Source organism: Phascolarctos cinereus, unplaced genomic scaffold, assembly GCF_003287225.1.
Source record: "Phascolarctos cinereus isolate Bilbo 61053 unplaced genomic scaffold, phaCin_HiC Scaffold_3;HRSCAF=262, whole genome shotgun sequence".
Classification (NCBI taxonomy): Eukaryota; Metazoa; Chordata; class Mammalia; order Diprotodontia; family Phascolarctidae; genus Phascolarctos; species Phascolarctos cinereus.
In genome coordinates this window covers 245,172,575-245,191,990 of record NW_027555736.1, presented here as the reverse complement: position 1 = coordinate 245,191,990, position 19,416 = coordinate 245,172,575, and the positions used below count along the sequence as shown (strand labels likewise).

Genomic DNA, 19,416 nt, shown 5'->3' with positions numbered 1-19,416 from the left:
GACCACATCATTCTGTGGGCAGAGCCACTCAACTCCTCCCTTCAGCCACCCTGGAGCATGACTTTACTTTAGTCAATGCCTCCATTCTGTTCCTCACTCAGGAATAGACCTCAGGGTCAGAATACAATATGGGCACTGAGGTGCCTAACTCTGATAATCTCCTGTTCTCCATTCACTGAGGCTTCTTTTCATCTCTTAAATCTGCTTATTCATGAATCAGACATTGGTCAAGGGAAAATCCTAGATTCTGGTTTTGCTCTTTATTGGGAAGTTTACAAAATATCATAATACATAAGATTTGCTCCCGTTAGTTCTGGAGCCTCCAGCCAAGATAGAATCCTAGTGACACAGAAGGTCCCAAACACTCTGTTTCTTAATCTCTCCCTCTCATACATTGACAGTATGTGCTCCCTTCTTCTTTTTTTTTTCTTCAACTGCCCTTCACAAAAAATGAAGCATACAGCTAGGAACAGTTACAATTATAGAATCATAGAATTAGAGCATAGGAAGGGACTTAACCAACCATCTAAACCAAACTACATGTGAAAGGAATTCTTACTATCAAGTACTTTATCTGTAAGGGGAATTCAAAACTAATTAAACATAAATGATAAATGTAACTTTAAAGGAAAGCTTTGGATATTTTTTTTTAAGGTATGGCTTGGCTGCAGATACATTCCATCACTTTTTGGCCTGCAAACATAATTTCAATTTCAGCCACTTATACGCTACATTTTTGCAACATCCTATCTCACCATCATTTCCATTCACTTTCTGAAGTCCTTCTCACCCATTCTAATCAAGCACTTATCACTTAATTTAACCTTCTACAACCTCTTACAATAGCCTCTCCTTGGGAAAGGTTTGAGAAGAAACAGAATTCTCTTTGAAACCCAGACCCTTGTCAGTTGGTCAGTCATAACAAGGCAAATAATTCCATCCTAGTCAGCAGAACCTTTATTTCCAACCTTATGCGTTCTGGGAAGAAAGGATAACAAGGTCTACATTAGGAAAAGAGGAGATAGGTATAAGAATGAGATCTAATAAAGCTTGAAAGAATGAGACACAGAAAGATAAGCTTTAGAAAGGTATTATATTTGTTGATTAAGACTAGTGATGTAATATACATGTGTAGACACTTCTGTTTAATACAAATACAACTGGCCTACATGAAGCATAAATGATATTTGATTTGAGATCTGGCCTACTCCATCTTCAAGGGAAACTCTGATTTTGACCTTTGTGGGGACAAAGGGAGAGATGTAATTGAATGCTTACCCTTTCATTTTCTGATATTCAAAGGTAAAATTTCATCTCTCTACCATACATCAGATATTGGTAGTCTAGGCATACAATTCTTTTAGGGTTCAGGATAAACATTATTTTCCTTGATCATTATCAAAGGGATGGTAAAAGTAAGATTACTTTTTGTAGTATAGGTCCATTACACCAAATATATGGTACCAAAAAACCAGATAGTGGACAAACTTGTTTATCCAAGCAAACAGTTAACAGAAAGCAGAGAAGTTATAGAAACTAAAGTAAATGAAAAAACACACACTAGTAAATGAATTCTTCATTTTGAGAATGAGATAGAATCTCAGATTAACTAAGGATAGAATGATCTTGGGCAGCTAGGTGGCAACTGAACGGAAAAAAAAAAAAGAAAAAAGGTAGTTGAAGGGGATTATGGGGTAGGGAATTCGTAGCCTCGAGGCCACATGTGGCCTTCTAGGTCCTTGGGTGCAGCCTTTTGACCTAGTCCAAGTTTTGCAGAACAAATCCTTTTATTAAGGTGATTTGCTCTGTGAAGTTTGGATTCAGTCAAAGGGCAGCACTTGAGGACCTAGAGGGCCACATGTGGCCTCAAGGCCACGGGTTCACCATCCTATAATATATACTCATAGAGTGAGGAAGTGTTCCCTCCCCCCACTCAGGATGTCCATCCTTCTGTCAGCTAAGATTACAGTTCCCAATAAGCAAGGAAGTGCTTCTGACTTCAGCATGTCTGGTTTCTATTAGCCATAAACAAGGGAATGTCATAAAACAAGAGAGAGTCATAACAAGATAGTGTCTTAACAAGAAAGGACCATAAAACAACAAGATAAGAAAAATGCCATTAATCGAGATAGTATCCAGCTCAAGGCACCTGGTCTTTGTCAGTTATGAACAGGAGAATACTCCTGGTCAGCTTAATCCAGTCTTGGGGTTGCTCACAAAGCAAGAAGATTTTCAGGTTCACTCAGAGAGCATCGCAAAGGATTATTAATAAAGGCTCAAATCACTTCTCCAATTGGCTAGTCCAGGTTTTCAGCCTTCTTCAGGTGAGGGGTGGAGCTGAGGTGGGGGTGGGGGTGGGGAGGGTGGGGGAGTATTAATCGAGTTTCACAGGAGTCATAGGGAGATACCCATTAAACAAGGTCTGGAAATGGTTCTGTTATGTCTTGATGACTTAAGAAAAGAAGGGAAAAGGAATATATTGGGGGAGAAGGGAAGGGAAAGTTAGGGAATATCATCTCACATAATCAGAGTACATAAGTAGAAATCTATGCAAACAAGGGGAATGGGTTGGGGAGAAAGGCTGACACTTGAATCTCACCTTGATCTGAACCAGTCAGAAGAAAGAAGCATACATACACATATACACATATACAGTTAGGCACAGAAATACATTTAATTCAACAAGGAAATAGAAAAAGGGAGACCAGATTGGGGGGAAATTGAAGGGCAAATTAAGAAAGAATCAATTCCAAATAAAACAAACTATACAAAAATATTTTATCACTCTTTGTGAGATGGTAAAGAATGGGAATCTGAGGGGGTGCCCATAAATTGGGGAATGTATGGACAAGTTGTGGTTTATAGATATAATAGAATTCTTTTTTGCTGAACTCTTATCAGTGTAATAAACAACTAGGATTCCAGCAGACTAATGTGGAAAATATGCCACCTACCTCCTGAGAGAAAAGTGAAGATTTAAAATACAGAATTTTTTTTTAAACTTTTTTTTTGACACGGTCAATGTGGAAATTTGTTTTGATTGACTTTACAATATGCAAGGGGGTGGGAGTGGAGGGATGGGGGGTGGGGGAATAGATTGGGATAGGAGAGTGATAAGGTGGATTTTGGCTGATTAAAACAAAATAAAACAAAAAATTTAAATTAAAAAATTAAATAAAATTAAAATAACTAAAACAAACAAACAAAAAGAATATCACAGCAGCAACAATAGCAATATACATGTCTATCAGACTTGGAGGGTTACAAAATATTTCCCCCCAAACAACCCTGGGTATTACTAATCTCAGTTTAAAGATAAGGAAACTAAAGCTCAGAACTTTTAAGTGACTTGCCTAGGATCACAGAGTTAGGTGTTAGAACTAGGATTTAAAACTAGGTCCCTTAACTTCAAATCTACTCTTTCTTTTAAACTACACTGCCTCACAAGATTAGGAAATGAACAAGTGGAGACATTTGGGAATGCACAACTATCTAGAGAAGGGTAGAAGTGAAAGGAAGTCTACATCTGTGATAGAAGGTTAAGTATAGGCTAGTAGGTCAAGTATGCAGAAAGGTAGTAGGATATTTAATTTATTCAGCAAACTTATTATGTTTGTAGAAAGTTCCAGGAGCCAAGACCACCCCTCTCTTTTTATTCCTTTCTCTTTACTATTAGGAGACACCCTGTTTTCCAGATCTAAGGCTCAGCTAGCTGTTCCCAAACTTAGCATAACAATAATTCTTTTCTTCGCTCACCCTCTGTGTGAACATTGCTGCAACTAAATCACAGAATTGATGGTCCTCGAGCCCGGGCAAGCACCAACAGGCCCAGGCGTGAAGTCCTCTTACAAAAGGACTTTTTGTCACTTGACAACCTTGCCTTGCTGTTGCTGTTGCGCCTCATTACCGTTGCAACATACACTGTTTGATTCTTGTATCTAGTAATAAATATATAAATCAAGGTTTAGCCTTGCTGCCTTGGGTCTCCTGCTAGAGGAGGCCCTGACACACGTGTCTAATTTTTCTCCCTCAACAGAATAAAGAAAGTTTTTGCTTTTAACCTGTGTGAGCTCTTTGGTATTTTTGGAGTTAACAGTTGCAAAACCTCGGTGACTCTTTGGTTATTTATTACCAGAGCTGACAAAAGTAATGTGAAAAAAGGCTGGAAATATAAGTTGGAATCCTATTGCAGAGGGCCTTAGATATCAGTCTAAGGGATATGTAATTTGTCTTAGCAGCAATTGTTGTTCACCCTTCATTCTCAAAGACTACTAATGACACCATGAGGATGATGTCTTGACTTGTGCATACATAGGATTTAAGTGAGGTAGAGCTGCATAATAAAGAACCACTGAATATTTTTGAGCATGGAGGTCATATAGTCAACCTTAGAAAACTATCTTCTCAATTGTGTGGAGGATGCATTGTAGAGGGGAAAAGCAGGGAGTTAGAGGGGCAAATTAGGAGATTATCACAATAGACTACAATTATTACAATACAATATTACCTATTACAATAGGTAGCAATGAGAGCTTCAGCTATTTTGTGTCGGTGGAGTAGAAAGAAGGAGACAGATGCAAATGTTATTGTGGAGGTAGAATCAAAGGGGTCCTTGTTTGTTTTATTTAGGATAAGGAAGACTAGAGCATATTTATAGGGAGAAATGAGCCAGCATAGAGTCAAGTCTGATATAACAGTTTATATGAAAGGGGGTTCAATTTCCCAGTATCTGTTTCTTAGAGAGGCTGCGTAATATCTGTCTGTACTGAGGAAGGGCTCTAAATTCTTCAGTAGACTAATGTGGAAAATATGCTACCCACCTCCTGACAGAGAGCAAAGACTTATAATATAGAATTTAAAAAACCCAAACATTTTTGGGGGGACATGGCCTATGTGGAAATTTGTTTTGATTGACTTTACAATGTACAAAGGGGTGGAAACAGAAGGATGGGGGGTTGGGGAGTAGATTGGGGTAGGAGAGTGAGAAGGTGGATTTTGGCTGATTAAAACAAATAAAATTTTAAAAAATATATCACAATAGCAACAACAGCGATGTACATTTCTGTCAGACTTGGAGGGTTACAAAATATGTTCTTCCAAAACAACCCTCTTCAATGTCGTCAATCAATAATCACTCAATTGATAAACATTTATTAAGTGCCTACTATACGCCAGGCATTGTGCTAAGTGCCAGGGATACAAAAAGAGGCAAAAACAGTCCCTGCCCTCAAGAAGCTTACAATCTTCATTAACAGTCAAGTGGTCCCACTGTATAGGACTGGGTAACAAGGAAAAAGAGCCTAAATCTCATTTCTTGCCCTGGTATTAAATAAATATTTCTATAAAATATCAGTATGTATGAACTTCTTTACTGAGATGAAAATTCTGAGTTTGATCTTGGGGATGGTGGTTCATGTATCCTGTAGACTGGCTAATTAACCAATATTGAGAGTTAAGAGTAAGGGTTATTTTATATGATCATATTAGCAGTTAAGTCAGTGTTCTGTAGAAGCTTATTATAAACCTCCTTTTTGGTTCAACTGAAAATATTAAGAAAATGTTATTTCTCTGGTCTAAAAGCCCTTTTTAGACTTGGGGGAAGATAACTTAAAAATATGGGCAGCTTAGGTGCAATGGATCCTGAGTTCAAATCTGGCCTTAGACTCTTACTAGCTTAAGTCACTTAATCCTATTTACCTCAGTCTTCTGTTCTGTAAAATGAGCTGGAGAAGGAAATGGCAAACCACTCTAGTATCACTGCCAAGAAAACCCCAAATGAGGTCATGAAGAACTGGATACGACTGAAAACTACTGCATAACAATAACAGAAACCTAAGCTTTAAGAAAGAGGACCTCTTCTCTTAAGATCTTTGCCTTCCTCATATGGGCTATGACTCTTCTTCCTTCAAAAAGAATTGTCAATACAGACCTCAATTCTTGTGAGGAATAGTCTTAGAAAGGCACCAAGTATTGACAATTGTGGTTTTGGAATGTTAACCCCAGACTATATTTAACATATGTATTTTAACATATGTTCTTTTCCTTGTTCAAGATTCCTATAAATGTTACCTCAAATTTTGGGCACTATGCCAGTTTGGACATCTCTCTAAGCAAGAAAGAGCTTGGACAAATTTAATAATGTTAAAATAAATAAAATTATTTCTGGAAGACTTGTGCTTAAAATGCAGAATACATATTAATTTTTTTTCTTGGATGGTGGTTTCCTTTTTAAGGTTTTCCAAGACTTGATACTCATTTTCCTTCTTCGCTTTCCCTTTTGTTTTAGAGTTTAGGAGACCTTGTTCTTTCCATTTCCTCTCTCCATTCCCTACTAGATTACTGCAATAACACTGCCTAGGTTGATGCATAGGGGTTGCCAAAATTTTGGTTGAAAACAGTCAATGGCCATTCTGGTATTTCCTCTATTTTTGAGTTTCCCAAAATGTCTTGAAATTTGAGGGAAATCCTTCAACAAGGAGGGTGGATTATGCACAGTAACCATGGTATTGCAAATATAGATTGGGTCTGTGAGAAAGGAAGGCCCATCATGCAGGTGGTACTGCCATGTGTCCCCTCTGCGTCTCTCTAAGCATTTTGCTTTGTTGCCATGGTAGCTCTCCATGGCAGTACTCTCACTTGCTGACTGAAGGGTGAGCATGCTCTGTGCGCTCTGGGTGCAGAGGCAGGCACTTGTTTTTCTGTTAAAAGAATCAGCTATTATGACAGCAAATTGAATACCAGTTCCTGAAGTTTTCAAAGGACAGGAGAAACTAGCTATGTGTTCCTCTTTCATCTCCCTGGGTTGCTGAAATCAGCTGCAGTCCAAGTTGAGCCATGGAAGATGCCAAGATATCCTAGCCAGACAAGGGAATGGAATTAGCTGTCCTATTAGGAACTCTAATTAAAGCATCCAAAGCCACTCTGCTGTCTTCACTGGTACAGTCCTGTGGCTAACAAGGACCTTGTAAGGTAATCTGATTGTCAATCACCTCCTCATCCTTGAAAGGTGGGGGATGGGGGTGAGAAGGGGGAAGGATACCGTTCCAAAGAGAAGAAATGGATCTATGCAAGGTGACATGAGAGACCTAGAAGGAGAATGTACATGCCAGGTTTTGCTTGTCAGCCCTAAACTATCGGTTTTGGGAATCAGTCCAGTATGATGAAATATCCTGAATTCTTTTAATAAGAAAATGTACCCCTCAGGTAATGGCAGACCTCATTTTTGAAGGATAGGCTAGGAAGAGCAGCTCCCTGAGAAGTCAATTTTCATTCTGGACTGAAGAATTCCATTAAGGACTGTTGCAGATGAAATGAGGTTAGGTAATTTTTCTACATGATGGGGAAGCAGCTAATGCTGCCAATAAGGAGACATGTGGATATTACTTACATTCTAGTCTCTGATCAATAGGAATAGAGCTAGGAAGCACAGAGGAGGTCAGAATGAAGACAATTAGGCAGAATTACTACTCAGTACTATATGTTGAAAGGGGAGAAAAATTTTAAAAATCTGTATCTTTCTCCATGGTATCTAACATGGCTCTAATTGTACTCATCTAGGAAATACATTCAGCACTCAATCAAGTGCACAGTAGAAAATATAACAAAGCTTTTTTATTTTCTGTTTTCAGATACAAAGTGAGCTATATCTTTTCTTTTCCCCTCCCCCTCCCTCTATAAAAACAATGAGCAGTAATGTAACCAGGAAATCCTAACTGAATTCAAAGGCTCAGTTTCCTTGTCTTCTAGTGTAATGAAAGTACCTATCAAGTTCAGTAGGATTTTTCCTCTTTATTATAAATTTAGAAGCTGAATCTGAAACATAATACTCCATATCAAGTCAATGGAGCTACCACTTTCTGTAAACTAATTGAAAATGTATTCCTGGCTACTTGATACAAAAACAATCTCACTTTTTGTCTCTTCTGAGAGTGAAAGAGAGAGAGGGAGAGAGAGAGAGAGGGAGAGAGGGAGACAGAGAGAGAAAGAGAGAGATGTGTTATTCAGGTAGAGAGTTAAATATATCAGTTTGGCACAGTGAATGGAGATCTGGCCTTGGTGTCAGGAAGACATGGCTTCAAATCCTGCCTCTGACAGGTGAGCATGGACAAGTCCTTAATAATACCTCAATATCCCGGGCAACTAAAACTATAAATGACAGGTGAGTTGTAGGGATCAATATGATCTTCTTCATAGAGTTTAAAAAAAAGAGTTTTCTACACCAGTGCCATCACAGGTCCATACTAAACACAAATACACTCAACTCTCTCTCTCTCTCTCTCTCTCTCTCTCTCTCTCTCTCTCTCTCTCTCTCTCTCTCCCTCTCTCTCTCTCTCTCTCACACACGTACACCTACACATTTACATATTCATACATAAATACACTCACACATTTGCATATACACATACATAATATAATTACACATATACTTAAGTATATACTCACATACAAAAACACACACACATAACATTTAATAAAAATTTGGTGGCTATTTCCAGGTTAGGGAATAGAACAAAGGGATAGACAGTATTTTATTTTTCTGGAAAAGCATGATAACTTAACACCTTAATTTTTATCTCCCTTTCAAAGAAGTCTTTTCTGAAATTTTAGTACCAAACATGGAGAAACAGAGCTTCACTACTAAACTTTGAGAATTATGGGAAGGAAAAATTAAAATAAGGAAAATCATCAGTGGCATAAGGGGAAAAACACAGGAAAGAATATTAAAGAAACCTTTTCCTTTCCTTTCCCAGCTTTTACTCAATTAAAGCTCAGGTTTCAGTATGGGATTCATTTTCACCATCTAGCAAAACAGTAAGGTCATTTGCCACTAAGTTTTTTGGTCTTTGATGCTTGAAAAGAACTGTGATGTCCTCAGTGTCAATAGACCTCTGATTGAAACTCCTCTAGTATTCACAAGCTACAATTTTTCTCCAAAACATGAAGAATCTACCCAACAAACAGTAGCATCACTAGAGGGTTGTACTCAGCACTATTTCTCCTCCCCCCCAATAAGTTATGGAAATTTATTACACAGGAAAATATTAGATATTTATCCTTCATTTTATAGCATTAACAATTCATGATAATCAGAAAATAAATTTCTGAGATAATAGACAAAAAAGAGAATAATTACATATAGTTCAAATTACAGAATTTTGATTTCTGTTTAAGCAAAGCAGCACTAAAAAGCTATTTTCCTGTATTCACAATTAGTGAACATGGCATTTTCTGTGGAAAGTAGCAGCAATTAAAATTTTCTAATCAAGTCATTTACAAAAAAAGGGGGAGTTCGAGGAGTCCCCGGTGGTGGCCTCCCAAAGGAACACCCTTCAATTCTTAGAGTAGTTGTACCCTATCTCTATCACTACCACCATTGGCACAATTACCCCTAGAATCTAAGTTAGCCTTAATCTAAGGGCAGATATAAGTTGGGCAGTTAGGGGATACAGTAGATAGAGCACTGAGCCTGGAGTCAGGAAGACCTAAGTTTAAATCCAGCCTCAGACCAGCTGTGTGACCCTGGCCAAGTCACTTCACCCTGTTTGCCTTAGCTTCCTCATCTGTAAAACGAGATGGAGGAGGAAATGGCAAACCATTCCAGTGTCTTTGGCAAGAAAACCCCAAAAGGGGTCATGAAGAGTCAATGACTTAATAACAACAAAGTACAAGTTAAGTTGGGGAGAGTAATCCTGCAGGGATGTTACATACATTCAACTGAATAAACATTTATTAAGTGCCTACTGTGTACCAGGTACTGTGCTAGATACAAATAAGAAAAAGATACGGTCCCTGCTCTCAAGGAGCTTACAATATAATCACGGAAGAGAACAATACAAAAGGAAGCTGAAAAAGGGGGTGGGGTGGCTACCATGGAGTATATGGAATAGAAGCCAGAACTGCTAATGGAAAATGGAGTTACCTGGAAGATTGTGAGCCCTCTAGATTGGAAGGCTTTGGAAGGAGTTTAGGAAGAAACTGGAAGGCCCCACCTTCCAGCCCTCCAATCAGAAGGGAGAGGCAGCTGAAGGTGAATTGAGGTGTTGAGTACCTGAACCAGGGTCTGATCTGCATGATGATAAGATTTCAGATGATCAGCTTATACTGGGTTGGGGCATGGTGTTCCATGGAGCCAAAGCAAGTAGAGATGTTGATGGAAAATATAATTTTATGAGAAAAGAAGAATTTTTAAAATTCTTAAACTAAAGGGAAAGAAAGATGATATTTATAGGAAATTTTTTTCCCTAGAATGTAATTCCTAAATGTGATATTCTGGAAAGCATTCAGAGGAAGGCAACTAGTATGGTGAAACATCTCAAGATAATGCCATATAAATAGTAAATGGTCAAAGGATATGAACAGACAGTTCTCAGACGAAGAAATTAAAGCCATTTATAGTCATATGAAAAAATGCTCTAAATCATTATTGATTAGATAAATGTAAATCAAAACAACTCTGAGGTACCACATCACACCTATCAGATTGGCCAACATGACAAAATAGGAAAATGATAAATGTTGGAGAAGAGGTGGGAAAATTGGAACACATGCATTGTTGGTGGAGTTGTGAAATGATCCAACCATTTTGGAGAACAATTTGGAACTATGCCCAAAGGGCATAGTTTGATCCAGCAATAGCACTCCTAGGGCTACATCCCAAAGAGATAATACAAATGGGAAAAGGACCCACATGTACAAAAATATTCATAGCAGCTCTTTTTGTGGTGGCAAAGAACTAGAAATTGAGAGGATGCCCATCAATTGGGGAATGACTGAGCAAGTTGTGGCATATGAATGTAATGGAATACTATTGTGCTATAGGAAATGATGAACAGGCTGACTTCAGAAAAATCTGGAAAGACTTGTATGGACTGATGCTAAGTGAAGTGAGCAGAACCAGGAGAATGATATACACAGTAACAGCCACATTGTGCGATGACTAATATTGATAAACTTAACCCTTCTCAGCATTACAAGGATCTAAGACATCTCCAGAGGCCTTGTGGTGGAAAATGCTGTCCACATCAAAGAAAGAACTATGGAAGTTGAATCACTATCATTTTTTTATTCTCTTCTGTTGAGCTTTGTTTCCTCTTTCTGATGGTTCCTCCTATTGGTTTTAGTTTTTACTTACAACTTCACTAATGTGAAAATATGTTAAATAGGAATGTAAATGTACAGCCAAATCAGATTGTGACCCGTCTTGGGGAGGGTGGGGGGGAGGAAGGGAGAGAAAAATTTTCAACTCAAAAGCATATGGAAGTGATTGTTGATAAATCAAAATAAATTAATAAAATTTTAAGAAAAAGATAATGCCACATGAGGACCAGAAAAAACAATCAAACATTTATTAATCAATTAAAAAAAGAAAAAAGTAGGTGAGGGGAATACAAACCCCCCCCAAAAAATCCCACAATAAGTCCTAGCCCACATCCCATTTGGTTATCTTTTGGGTTTTGATGGCCAGGGACTTTGCACAGCCCTTCTTCACTTAAATCCAATTCATTTACAAGTTAAGATATCACCTTTCTGAAGTCATCAGGTCCTTTTCAAGAATGAAGGAGAAACAGAACAAATAAAAACAATAACAGTATATAAATTCAAAGCCATTTTGGGGGGTGGGATAGGGGAAACAACTGGAAAGGTCTCTAGAGCAGGACTGAGCCTTGAAGACAGCTAAGTGTTCCAAGATGTGGAAGTGAGGAGACAGAGTCTTCCTTGTGTAGGAATGTTCTGGGCAGCAAATGAGCCAGCTTGCCTAGAACATAGAGTACATGAAAGGGTTAATGTGTAATCACTCTGGAAATATAAATTACACACAGACTGTGAAGAGTTTTAAGTACTAAACAAGAACTTTTATTTTATCCTGGGGGTACTGAGACCAAAAAGTTCTTAAATGCTTTTTCAGTAATATCAGTTTGGTGCACAGAGTGGAATAGGAAAAGACTGGATGTGAGAAGACAAATTATCAAGGTATCGTAGTAGTCCAGACAAGGGACGGTAAGGATTTTAATGGTTGTGGTGGAAGATGAGAGATACGAGAGATTTTTATAGAATACAGACAGTTCTTGCTTTACATTCACAATACACAAATTCAACTTTAGGTAAAGAATCCTGAAAGAAATCTGTATTCCAAAAAAACCCCCTATGTTAACTTTATTGTACAGTACTGTGCTCTCTTTCTGCTCCTGCATTCCCACCTCCCCACCAAAAACAAAACAAACCCTTCAAAGCGACAGCAGAAGAACAGATGCTTGCTGCTGGATGGGAACTTGGTTTGCGACCTCTGGGGCAGGGAGGAGAGACCTTTGATACACTATTTACATGTAGACCCCTTGTGTCTGGCTTCTCTCCATCAGCAGGTGGTATTTCAGTCCCCATGTCCCATGTGTTCCTCTCCTGTTGGAGTCCCTGTTGAGCCCCCACATGTCTGACCCCTCTTGTTTTCCCTCTCCTTCAGCTAGCCCCCACGTGGCTGGCCCCAGTGCCATCCCCTTTCTTCCCTTCCTTCTGATGTTAGAGGGCAAATTTGAATTATATAAAAACCACTTTGCCTAGAAGACTTTGGAAAGGTCCATTTACATAAATGGAGAATTGTCCTTACTATGTCCATTTCTAGCGATAATCTAAATGATATAGAAAAGCCAAAAGGAACACAAAGTAGACCTATGGAGGTAACTACAATGAAATGTTAACAGATTTGAGATTATATGGGCTAGAGAAAATCAGCATGTGAGAGTCATGAAATTTTATACAGAATTTCTAATAAGAATACAGGAATTAGTGGGATTAATCTGAAGTGGGATGGATTTATTTTAAATATAAAACAGTTTCATGACAACACAAAATATTCTATCCAAAATGCCTAATTGTCCTTTAAAGGGTTCTTTCATTTAAGGAACTAGGGATATTTAGCCTGAAGAAAGAAAGATGTAGAGGGAATGAAAAACGGTTTTCAAGTATTTAAAGGGCTGTCACTTGGAAAAGGAATAATATTTGTTCTTAACCCCAGAAGAGAACTAGTAGCAAAGGGCAAACTGTTGCAAAGACCAATTTAGGCTTAATGGAAGAAAAAGCTTTCAAGCAATTAGATGCATCGGAAAGTAGAATGAATTGCCTTGGAAGGCAATGAGTTCCCCTTCATCATGGGAAGCATTTAAGCAAAAGCTGGATGACCATTTGTTGGACGTTTTATAGAGAGATTCTTTTTAATGGTTGGATTAGATGGCTCTTGTATTACTCTTGTATTACTAGGTAGACTCCTCTAATGTTTGCTAAATTAGACCTGTTTTCCTCCAGTACCGGTTTCTGGGAAAAACCAGTTTCTGCAACACATATTTCAGTCTTTTAAGTGCCCAAGTCATTCCTTGTTCCTAAATTATGTCTTTAGGGAGGCAATTCACTCTTTTCTGCCATCGCAGGGGAATGGGGTGCCTGCAATAATGCCTAGAAACCTGAAATAAGTACACTTGCCTTCCTAAGCAACTAATAGAGACTGTTATCAATAAAACAGCTCCATAGTATTTTGCAATTGCAGAGTTTCATGAGTATCTATCACTCTTGTGAAGCAATGAGCAGCATCCTTCCTATTTTAAACATGGAATTAATGTAGCATAGAAAGAGTCAGAGGTTGTATTAAACACTAGTAGCAGCATTTGGATTTTCCATAGCCTTTGATAACCAGATATGAACCCAAATAAGCCATGGTTAGAATCCATAATGACATCCGAATAAGGACGAAACCCTGCATACCTGCTCAAGCCATGTGGGCAGATGGCTGAAAGGCCAGATTCTTGCAGATTGGTTTCAGTCCCAGTAGGGTTAGCAAAGTTGAAATGGAGGTAGGTGTTGGCAGAGGGTTGATGAAAATGTAAAGCAGCATTTGGTAGGAACCAGAGGTCCCCAAGCCCAAGGTTTTCTCCCCAATCCCACATCTGCATCTTCCTTGGTGCTCTCATTTCTTCAAAAATCCGTTTCCCCTGGAGTCTCCAAAGCAGTAGAGGGGTGGTGCGGCGGCAGTCAGTGGGTGCCTTCATTCTGTGAATCTGCACGCCACCTTCCCTCTCAGCTCCCTCTTCACCCCACTCCCATCCAACCTGCGCCCCTCTGCACGGTCCCTTCGTTTCTCCCAGTCCCAGCCCGCCACTCTCTCAGCTCCCCCGCCCCCTCTCCTTGCGCTCCTCGGGGCGAAGAGGAGGAAGGGGCGGGCAGGAGCTGCTGCCGCTGCCTCTGCTGCTGCTGCTGCTGCCTCTGCTGCTGCATCCACCGCCGCGCCAGGCAGGCAGGCGGGCAGGCAGGCAAGCATTTCTCCTCCCACGGCCAGCGTTGAGAGCGCGGAGCTCCGGCCGTGGTCCCTTCGCGGGCTTCATTCTCTTGCATCGAGGGGAGCTGGGACAGAGGCGCCCCGAGAAGCACGGAGCCCAGGCGGAGAGCCCCGGCCCCCAGGGTCAGAACAGCCCCGGCCCGCAGCTGCAAGCATCCTCCCGGGGCGCCGGCCACGATGCTGCCTGCGCCTGCGGCGGGAGCAGCCCCAGCAGAGCAGGGCTAACCTGCTTTCCCTGGCCGGTCCACCCCACCTCCCCTCCCCTCCCGGGGCCGCCCCGCAGCCCCCCTGCCCCAGCCATGGCGAAGCAGTACGATGTGCTTTTCCGGCTGCTTCTGATCGGGGATTCCGGGGTCGGCAAGACCTGCCTCCTGTGCCGCTTCACGGACAACGAGTTCCACTCCTCCCACATCTCCACCATCGGTAAGGGGCGGCGGCTGTGGGACAGCGAGCAAGAGTGGGAGCGTATGGCAGGGGCAGCAATGCCCCAGCTGGGGGAGACGGCCCCCCAGGAGGGGCGACAAGGGGGCTGCTCCCTCTGCCGGGTAGCCCAGGAAGCGCTTCATCCGAATGAATGGATGGAGAGCTGGGTAGGCTCTTCCTCTCTTTCCCCCTCCCCATGGTCAGGTGCGATCAAACCCTTCTAAGCCTGGAAGGCTGGAGGTTGAGGAAATAAATGCTTCAGTAATGGAAATTAGGTGAATCTTGACTGTGTCTCCCTAGCTCCCTAGCTGTAGAGAAACAAGCAAGGATGTGGTGAACCCAAGAGAATAGAAGAGAGTCAGTATGTATCTTCCCGTTTCCCACAGTGGCCTGCAATTTATAGGGCCCTGAACTTTATCTTCCCCATAGTGGCATTCTCAGTGTAGAGAGAATCGTTTTTTCTGAAGACCGGACCAAGGGGGCAAAAGATACTACTGCTCAGTTTGAGACTTTGGGTCGCTGGGAGGGGGTGGGATATCCAGTGCTTGAATGGTTTACTGAGAATCAAACAACAAGCATTTCTTAAGTGCCTACTATATACCAATGCGCTTTAAAAGGAGGCCCTGGGTATACAAAGCAAAAAAAACCCAAAACTGCCCCTGCCCTCAAGGATTTCGTTTTCTACCACAGGGAAACAACCTGTACATATACCAAATATATGGAAAATAAATACGAAGTACGGGAGGGGGGCATGAACAGTTGGGTATATTAGGAAAGAAGGCATCGTGTAGGAGGTGATACATGAGTTGAGCTTTGAAGGAAGCTAAGGATTCTAAGAGATGAGAAGGAGTGCATTTCAGGCATTGAGGATAGCCTATGCAGAGGCAGGAAAACGGGAAATGGAGTATTATTTGTGGGGAATAGCAAGTAGGCCAGTTTTGTTGGAACAGACCTTAAATGAATGGGGGAGTGATGAGTAATGAGCCTGGTGCCAGATTGTAAAGGGTTCTAAATGCCAAACAGAGACATTTGCATTTTAACCTAGAGGCAATAGGGAACTACTGGAGCCTTTCTGGGCAGGAAAATGACATGGTCAGACCTGTGCTGTAGGAATATCACTTTGGCAGCTATGTGGAGGATGGATTGGAGAAGAAAGGAATGAAACAAGCATTTATTAAGCACCTATTGTGTGATAGGTGCTTTGTAAATATTATTTCATTTGATCCTCAAAACAGCCCCTGGAGGTAGGTGCTATTTTTATCACCATTTTACAAATGAGGAAACTGAGGCAGACAGAAGCTAAGTGATTTGCCCAAGGGTCCCTTAGTATCTGAGACTGGATTTGATCTCATGTCTTTCTGACTCTAGACCCACTGTGCCACCTAGAAGCTTGAATCAAGGAGACCAGTAGTATGGGCAAAAGGTGATAATGACTTGAAGTAGAGTGCAGGCCATGTGAGAAGGGGTTAAATTTAAGATTTATGGTGGAGGCAGAATTGATAATATTTGGCAACTATTTGAAGGTTGGGCAGAGTGAAGGAATGTGAAGAAGCATGGATGAGTCTGAGTTTCAAATCTGGGTGACTGGAAGGATTGTGGTGTCCTCAATAGAAACAGGAAAGTTAGAAAGAGGCGTGTGTTTGTGGAGAGATGAGTTGTTTTGGATATATCTGAGATATCTGCAGGACATCCATTTTAAAATGTCTAACTGGCAACACTAATATTGATGTAAGATTGGAGAACAAGAGGGAGATTGGTGCTGGATATACAAATCTGGGAGTCACCTGCATAGAGATGATATTTGAAGCCACAGGAACTGATGAGATCACTGAGAACGTATGTATAGAGAAGAGAAGAGGGCCCAGGACAGAGTTCAGTTATGAGGTGAAATACTGTTGGTACAATCAGCAAAGGAAACTGGATATGAACTGCCTATTAAGCAAGAGATGAGTCAAGAGAGAAAAATGTCATGACAACGCAGAAAATAGAGAGTATTCAGTAGGTAATGGTAGTCAGCATGGTCAGGTACAGTAGGATAAGGACTGAGAAAAGGTTGCATTTAAGACAGATATTATTGGTAACCTGGAACAGAACACTGGTTTGGGAACAAGGGGTTGAGGGATGATGATTGGGAGAAGTAAAGGCAATGAATGTAGAAAACTTTTCCCAGTCCTTTGGCTATGAAAGGGAGAAGAGATATACTATAGCACAATAGCTTGAGGGAATGGTAGAGTCACCTGAAGGATTGGATTAGAAGGCTTGGGAAGTAGTGATGGAAATGCTAGGATGAGACAAAGGAGAGAGTTTGAATTCCAGGGCATACATGGTATTAAAATTTAAAAAAATTTTTTTTCATTATTCTGAACTTGACAAACACCACCAACATGAACCTTTCCTTATACAGTAAAGAACGTAAAAAGAGGACTGTATAGGAAACCCCAAATCTCTAAAGAGCTTTAAAAACAAAAGGATATAAAAAACTCAAGATATTAGTGTTAAAGCTGTTCTGTTCTCTTCTCTGAAGTTTTTTTTTAAATGTTTCACTGATCTCTTCCTCTCTCCCCACCCTCCTCTCCTCTTCTTTCCTTCTTTCCCATTCATTAGAGAAGATACAGCATGATGTTTGAATGTTGGATAGAGAGTTGGCTTTGAAGTCAGGAAACCTTTCCTTCAAGTCTTGCCTCTGACTCATACCGACTCCCTAGGCAAGTCACTTAACCTCATAGTAATCTAAGCTCTCTGAGTAATCTAATAGTAATCTAGCTCTCTAAGACTAAGCTTCAGAGAAGCTACTAGCCTGCATTGGTACAAGGAGTTCGCTCAACTAGGAGCTCCCTAAACCAATGAAATCACAAGTCCCTATTCTTAGCCTCCCCTCATCTCACTTCTCTGAATCATTCCCTTTTATGTTTTCTTACAGCATCATAATATTCTATTACTTTCATATGCCACAGTTTGTTCATCTATTCCCCAACTGATGGACCTCTTCAGGTTTTGTTGTAACAAAAAGTGCTGCTGTAAATATTTTTGTACACATGGGTCCTTTTCCTCTGTCTTTGATCTGTTTGGAGGGTATATGACTGAGTCAAAGTTTAGGGACAGTTTAGTGACTTTTTGGATATAGTTCTGAATTACTTTCCAGAACGGCTGAATCAGTTCACAGCTCCACCACTAGTGCATCAATGTGCTTGTCCTCCCACAGCCTTTCCAACAATTGACATTTTCCTTTTTTTGTTATCTTTGCCAATCTGGTGGGTGGGAGGTAGAACCCTCAGAGCTGTTTTAAATTTGCATTTCATTTATTGGTGATTCAGAACATATTTTTCATATGACAGTCAATAGCTTGGATTTCTTTTTTTGATAAGTTAACAAGCATTTATGAAGCTCCTACTATTTGTCAGGAACTATACCAGCTACTGAGGAAAGTTTAAACTTTTAAAAGTTCAAACAAGGAAAGTTAAAAAAAAAGCCCCTGATTTCAAAGAATTCGCAGCCTAATGGAGGAGACAACTTACAAACAGCTATATACAAACAAGATATAGACAGAATATATTGGAAATAATCTCAGAGGGAAGGCACTGTATTAAGGACTGAGAAAAACTTCTTGCAGAAGGTAGGACTCTGACTGAGACTTGATGGACGCCGGGGAATCCTGGAGGTTAAGATAAGGAGAGAGAGTGTTCCAGTTACAGGAGACAGGCAGTGAAAACACTTAGAATAGGGAGCTGGGTATTGTATTCTAGGAACAGCAAAAAGGCTAGTGTTACTGGGTGTGCAGAGTACATAGATGGTGGAGTAAGGTATAAGAAGACTGGAAAGGGAGGAAGGGGCAAGGTTATGAGAGACTTTAAAGCCAAACAAAGAATTTTTCTTTGATTTTTGGAAGTGATAAGAGCCACTGGAACTTATTGAATAGGGGGGTGATATGTTCAGACCTGTGTTTTAGGAAGATTGATTTGACAGCTAAGTGGAGGATGGACTAGAGTGGGGAGGGACTTGAGGAAGAGAAACCAACTAGCAGGTTGTTTTCATATATATATTTTTTCACATACACATAGTTCGATAGATAGATGATAGATAGATAGATAGATAGATAGATAGATAGATAGATAGATAGATGGTATATGTAACCTATTTTCCAATTATACATAAAAACAATTTTTAATTATTTTTTTAATTTTAAGTTCTGAATTCTCTTTTTTTCCTTCCCTTCCTCTTCTCCCCTCTCCCAGAGATGGCAAGCAATTTGATATAGGTTATAGATGTGCAATCATGCAAAACACATTTCTATATTAGCCATCTTGCAAAAGAAAACACATATACACAATCATGAAAAAAATAAAGAAAGTAAAAGATAGTATGCTTCAATCAGCATTCAGACTCCATCAGTTCTTTCTCTGCAGGCGGATAGCATTTTTGATCATAAGTCCTTTGGAATTGTCTTGAATCTTTGTATTGCTGAGAAGAGCTAGGTCATTCACACTTGATCATCATACAATATTGCTATTACTGGGTACAGTGTACTTCTGGTTCTGCTCACTTCACTTTGCATCAGTTCATATAAGTCTTTCCAAGTTTTCTGAAAGCATCGTAAAGCATCGAAGACTATTTCAATAGTCTAGGTGTGAAATGATAAGGTCCTGTACCAGGATGTTGGCAGGGTCAGGGGAAAG

General features: G+C 40.2%; 1 protein-coding gene across 1 annotated transcript in view; it reads left to right on the top strand.

Annotated features, from left to right (window-relative positions):
- The first annotated feature begins 14,215 nt into the window (after positions 1-14,215).
- Positions 14,216-19,416, top strand: part of RAB15 (RAB15, member RAS oncogene family) — a 57,087-nt gene continuing 51,886 nt past the window's right edge. Inside the window, exon 1 of the mRNA XM_021004660.2 lies at positions 14,216-14,743. Within this exon, the coding sequence (XP_020860319.1) occupies positions 14,620-14,743 (124 nt within the window). The 5' untranslated portion in view covers positions 14,216-14,619. The remainder of the gene's footprint in view (positions 14,744-19,416) is intronic.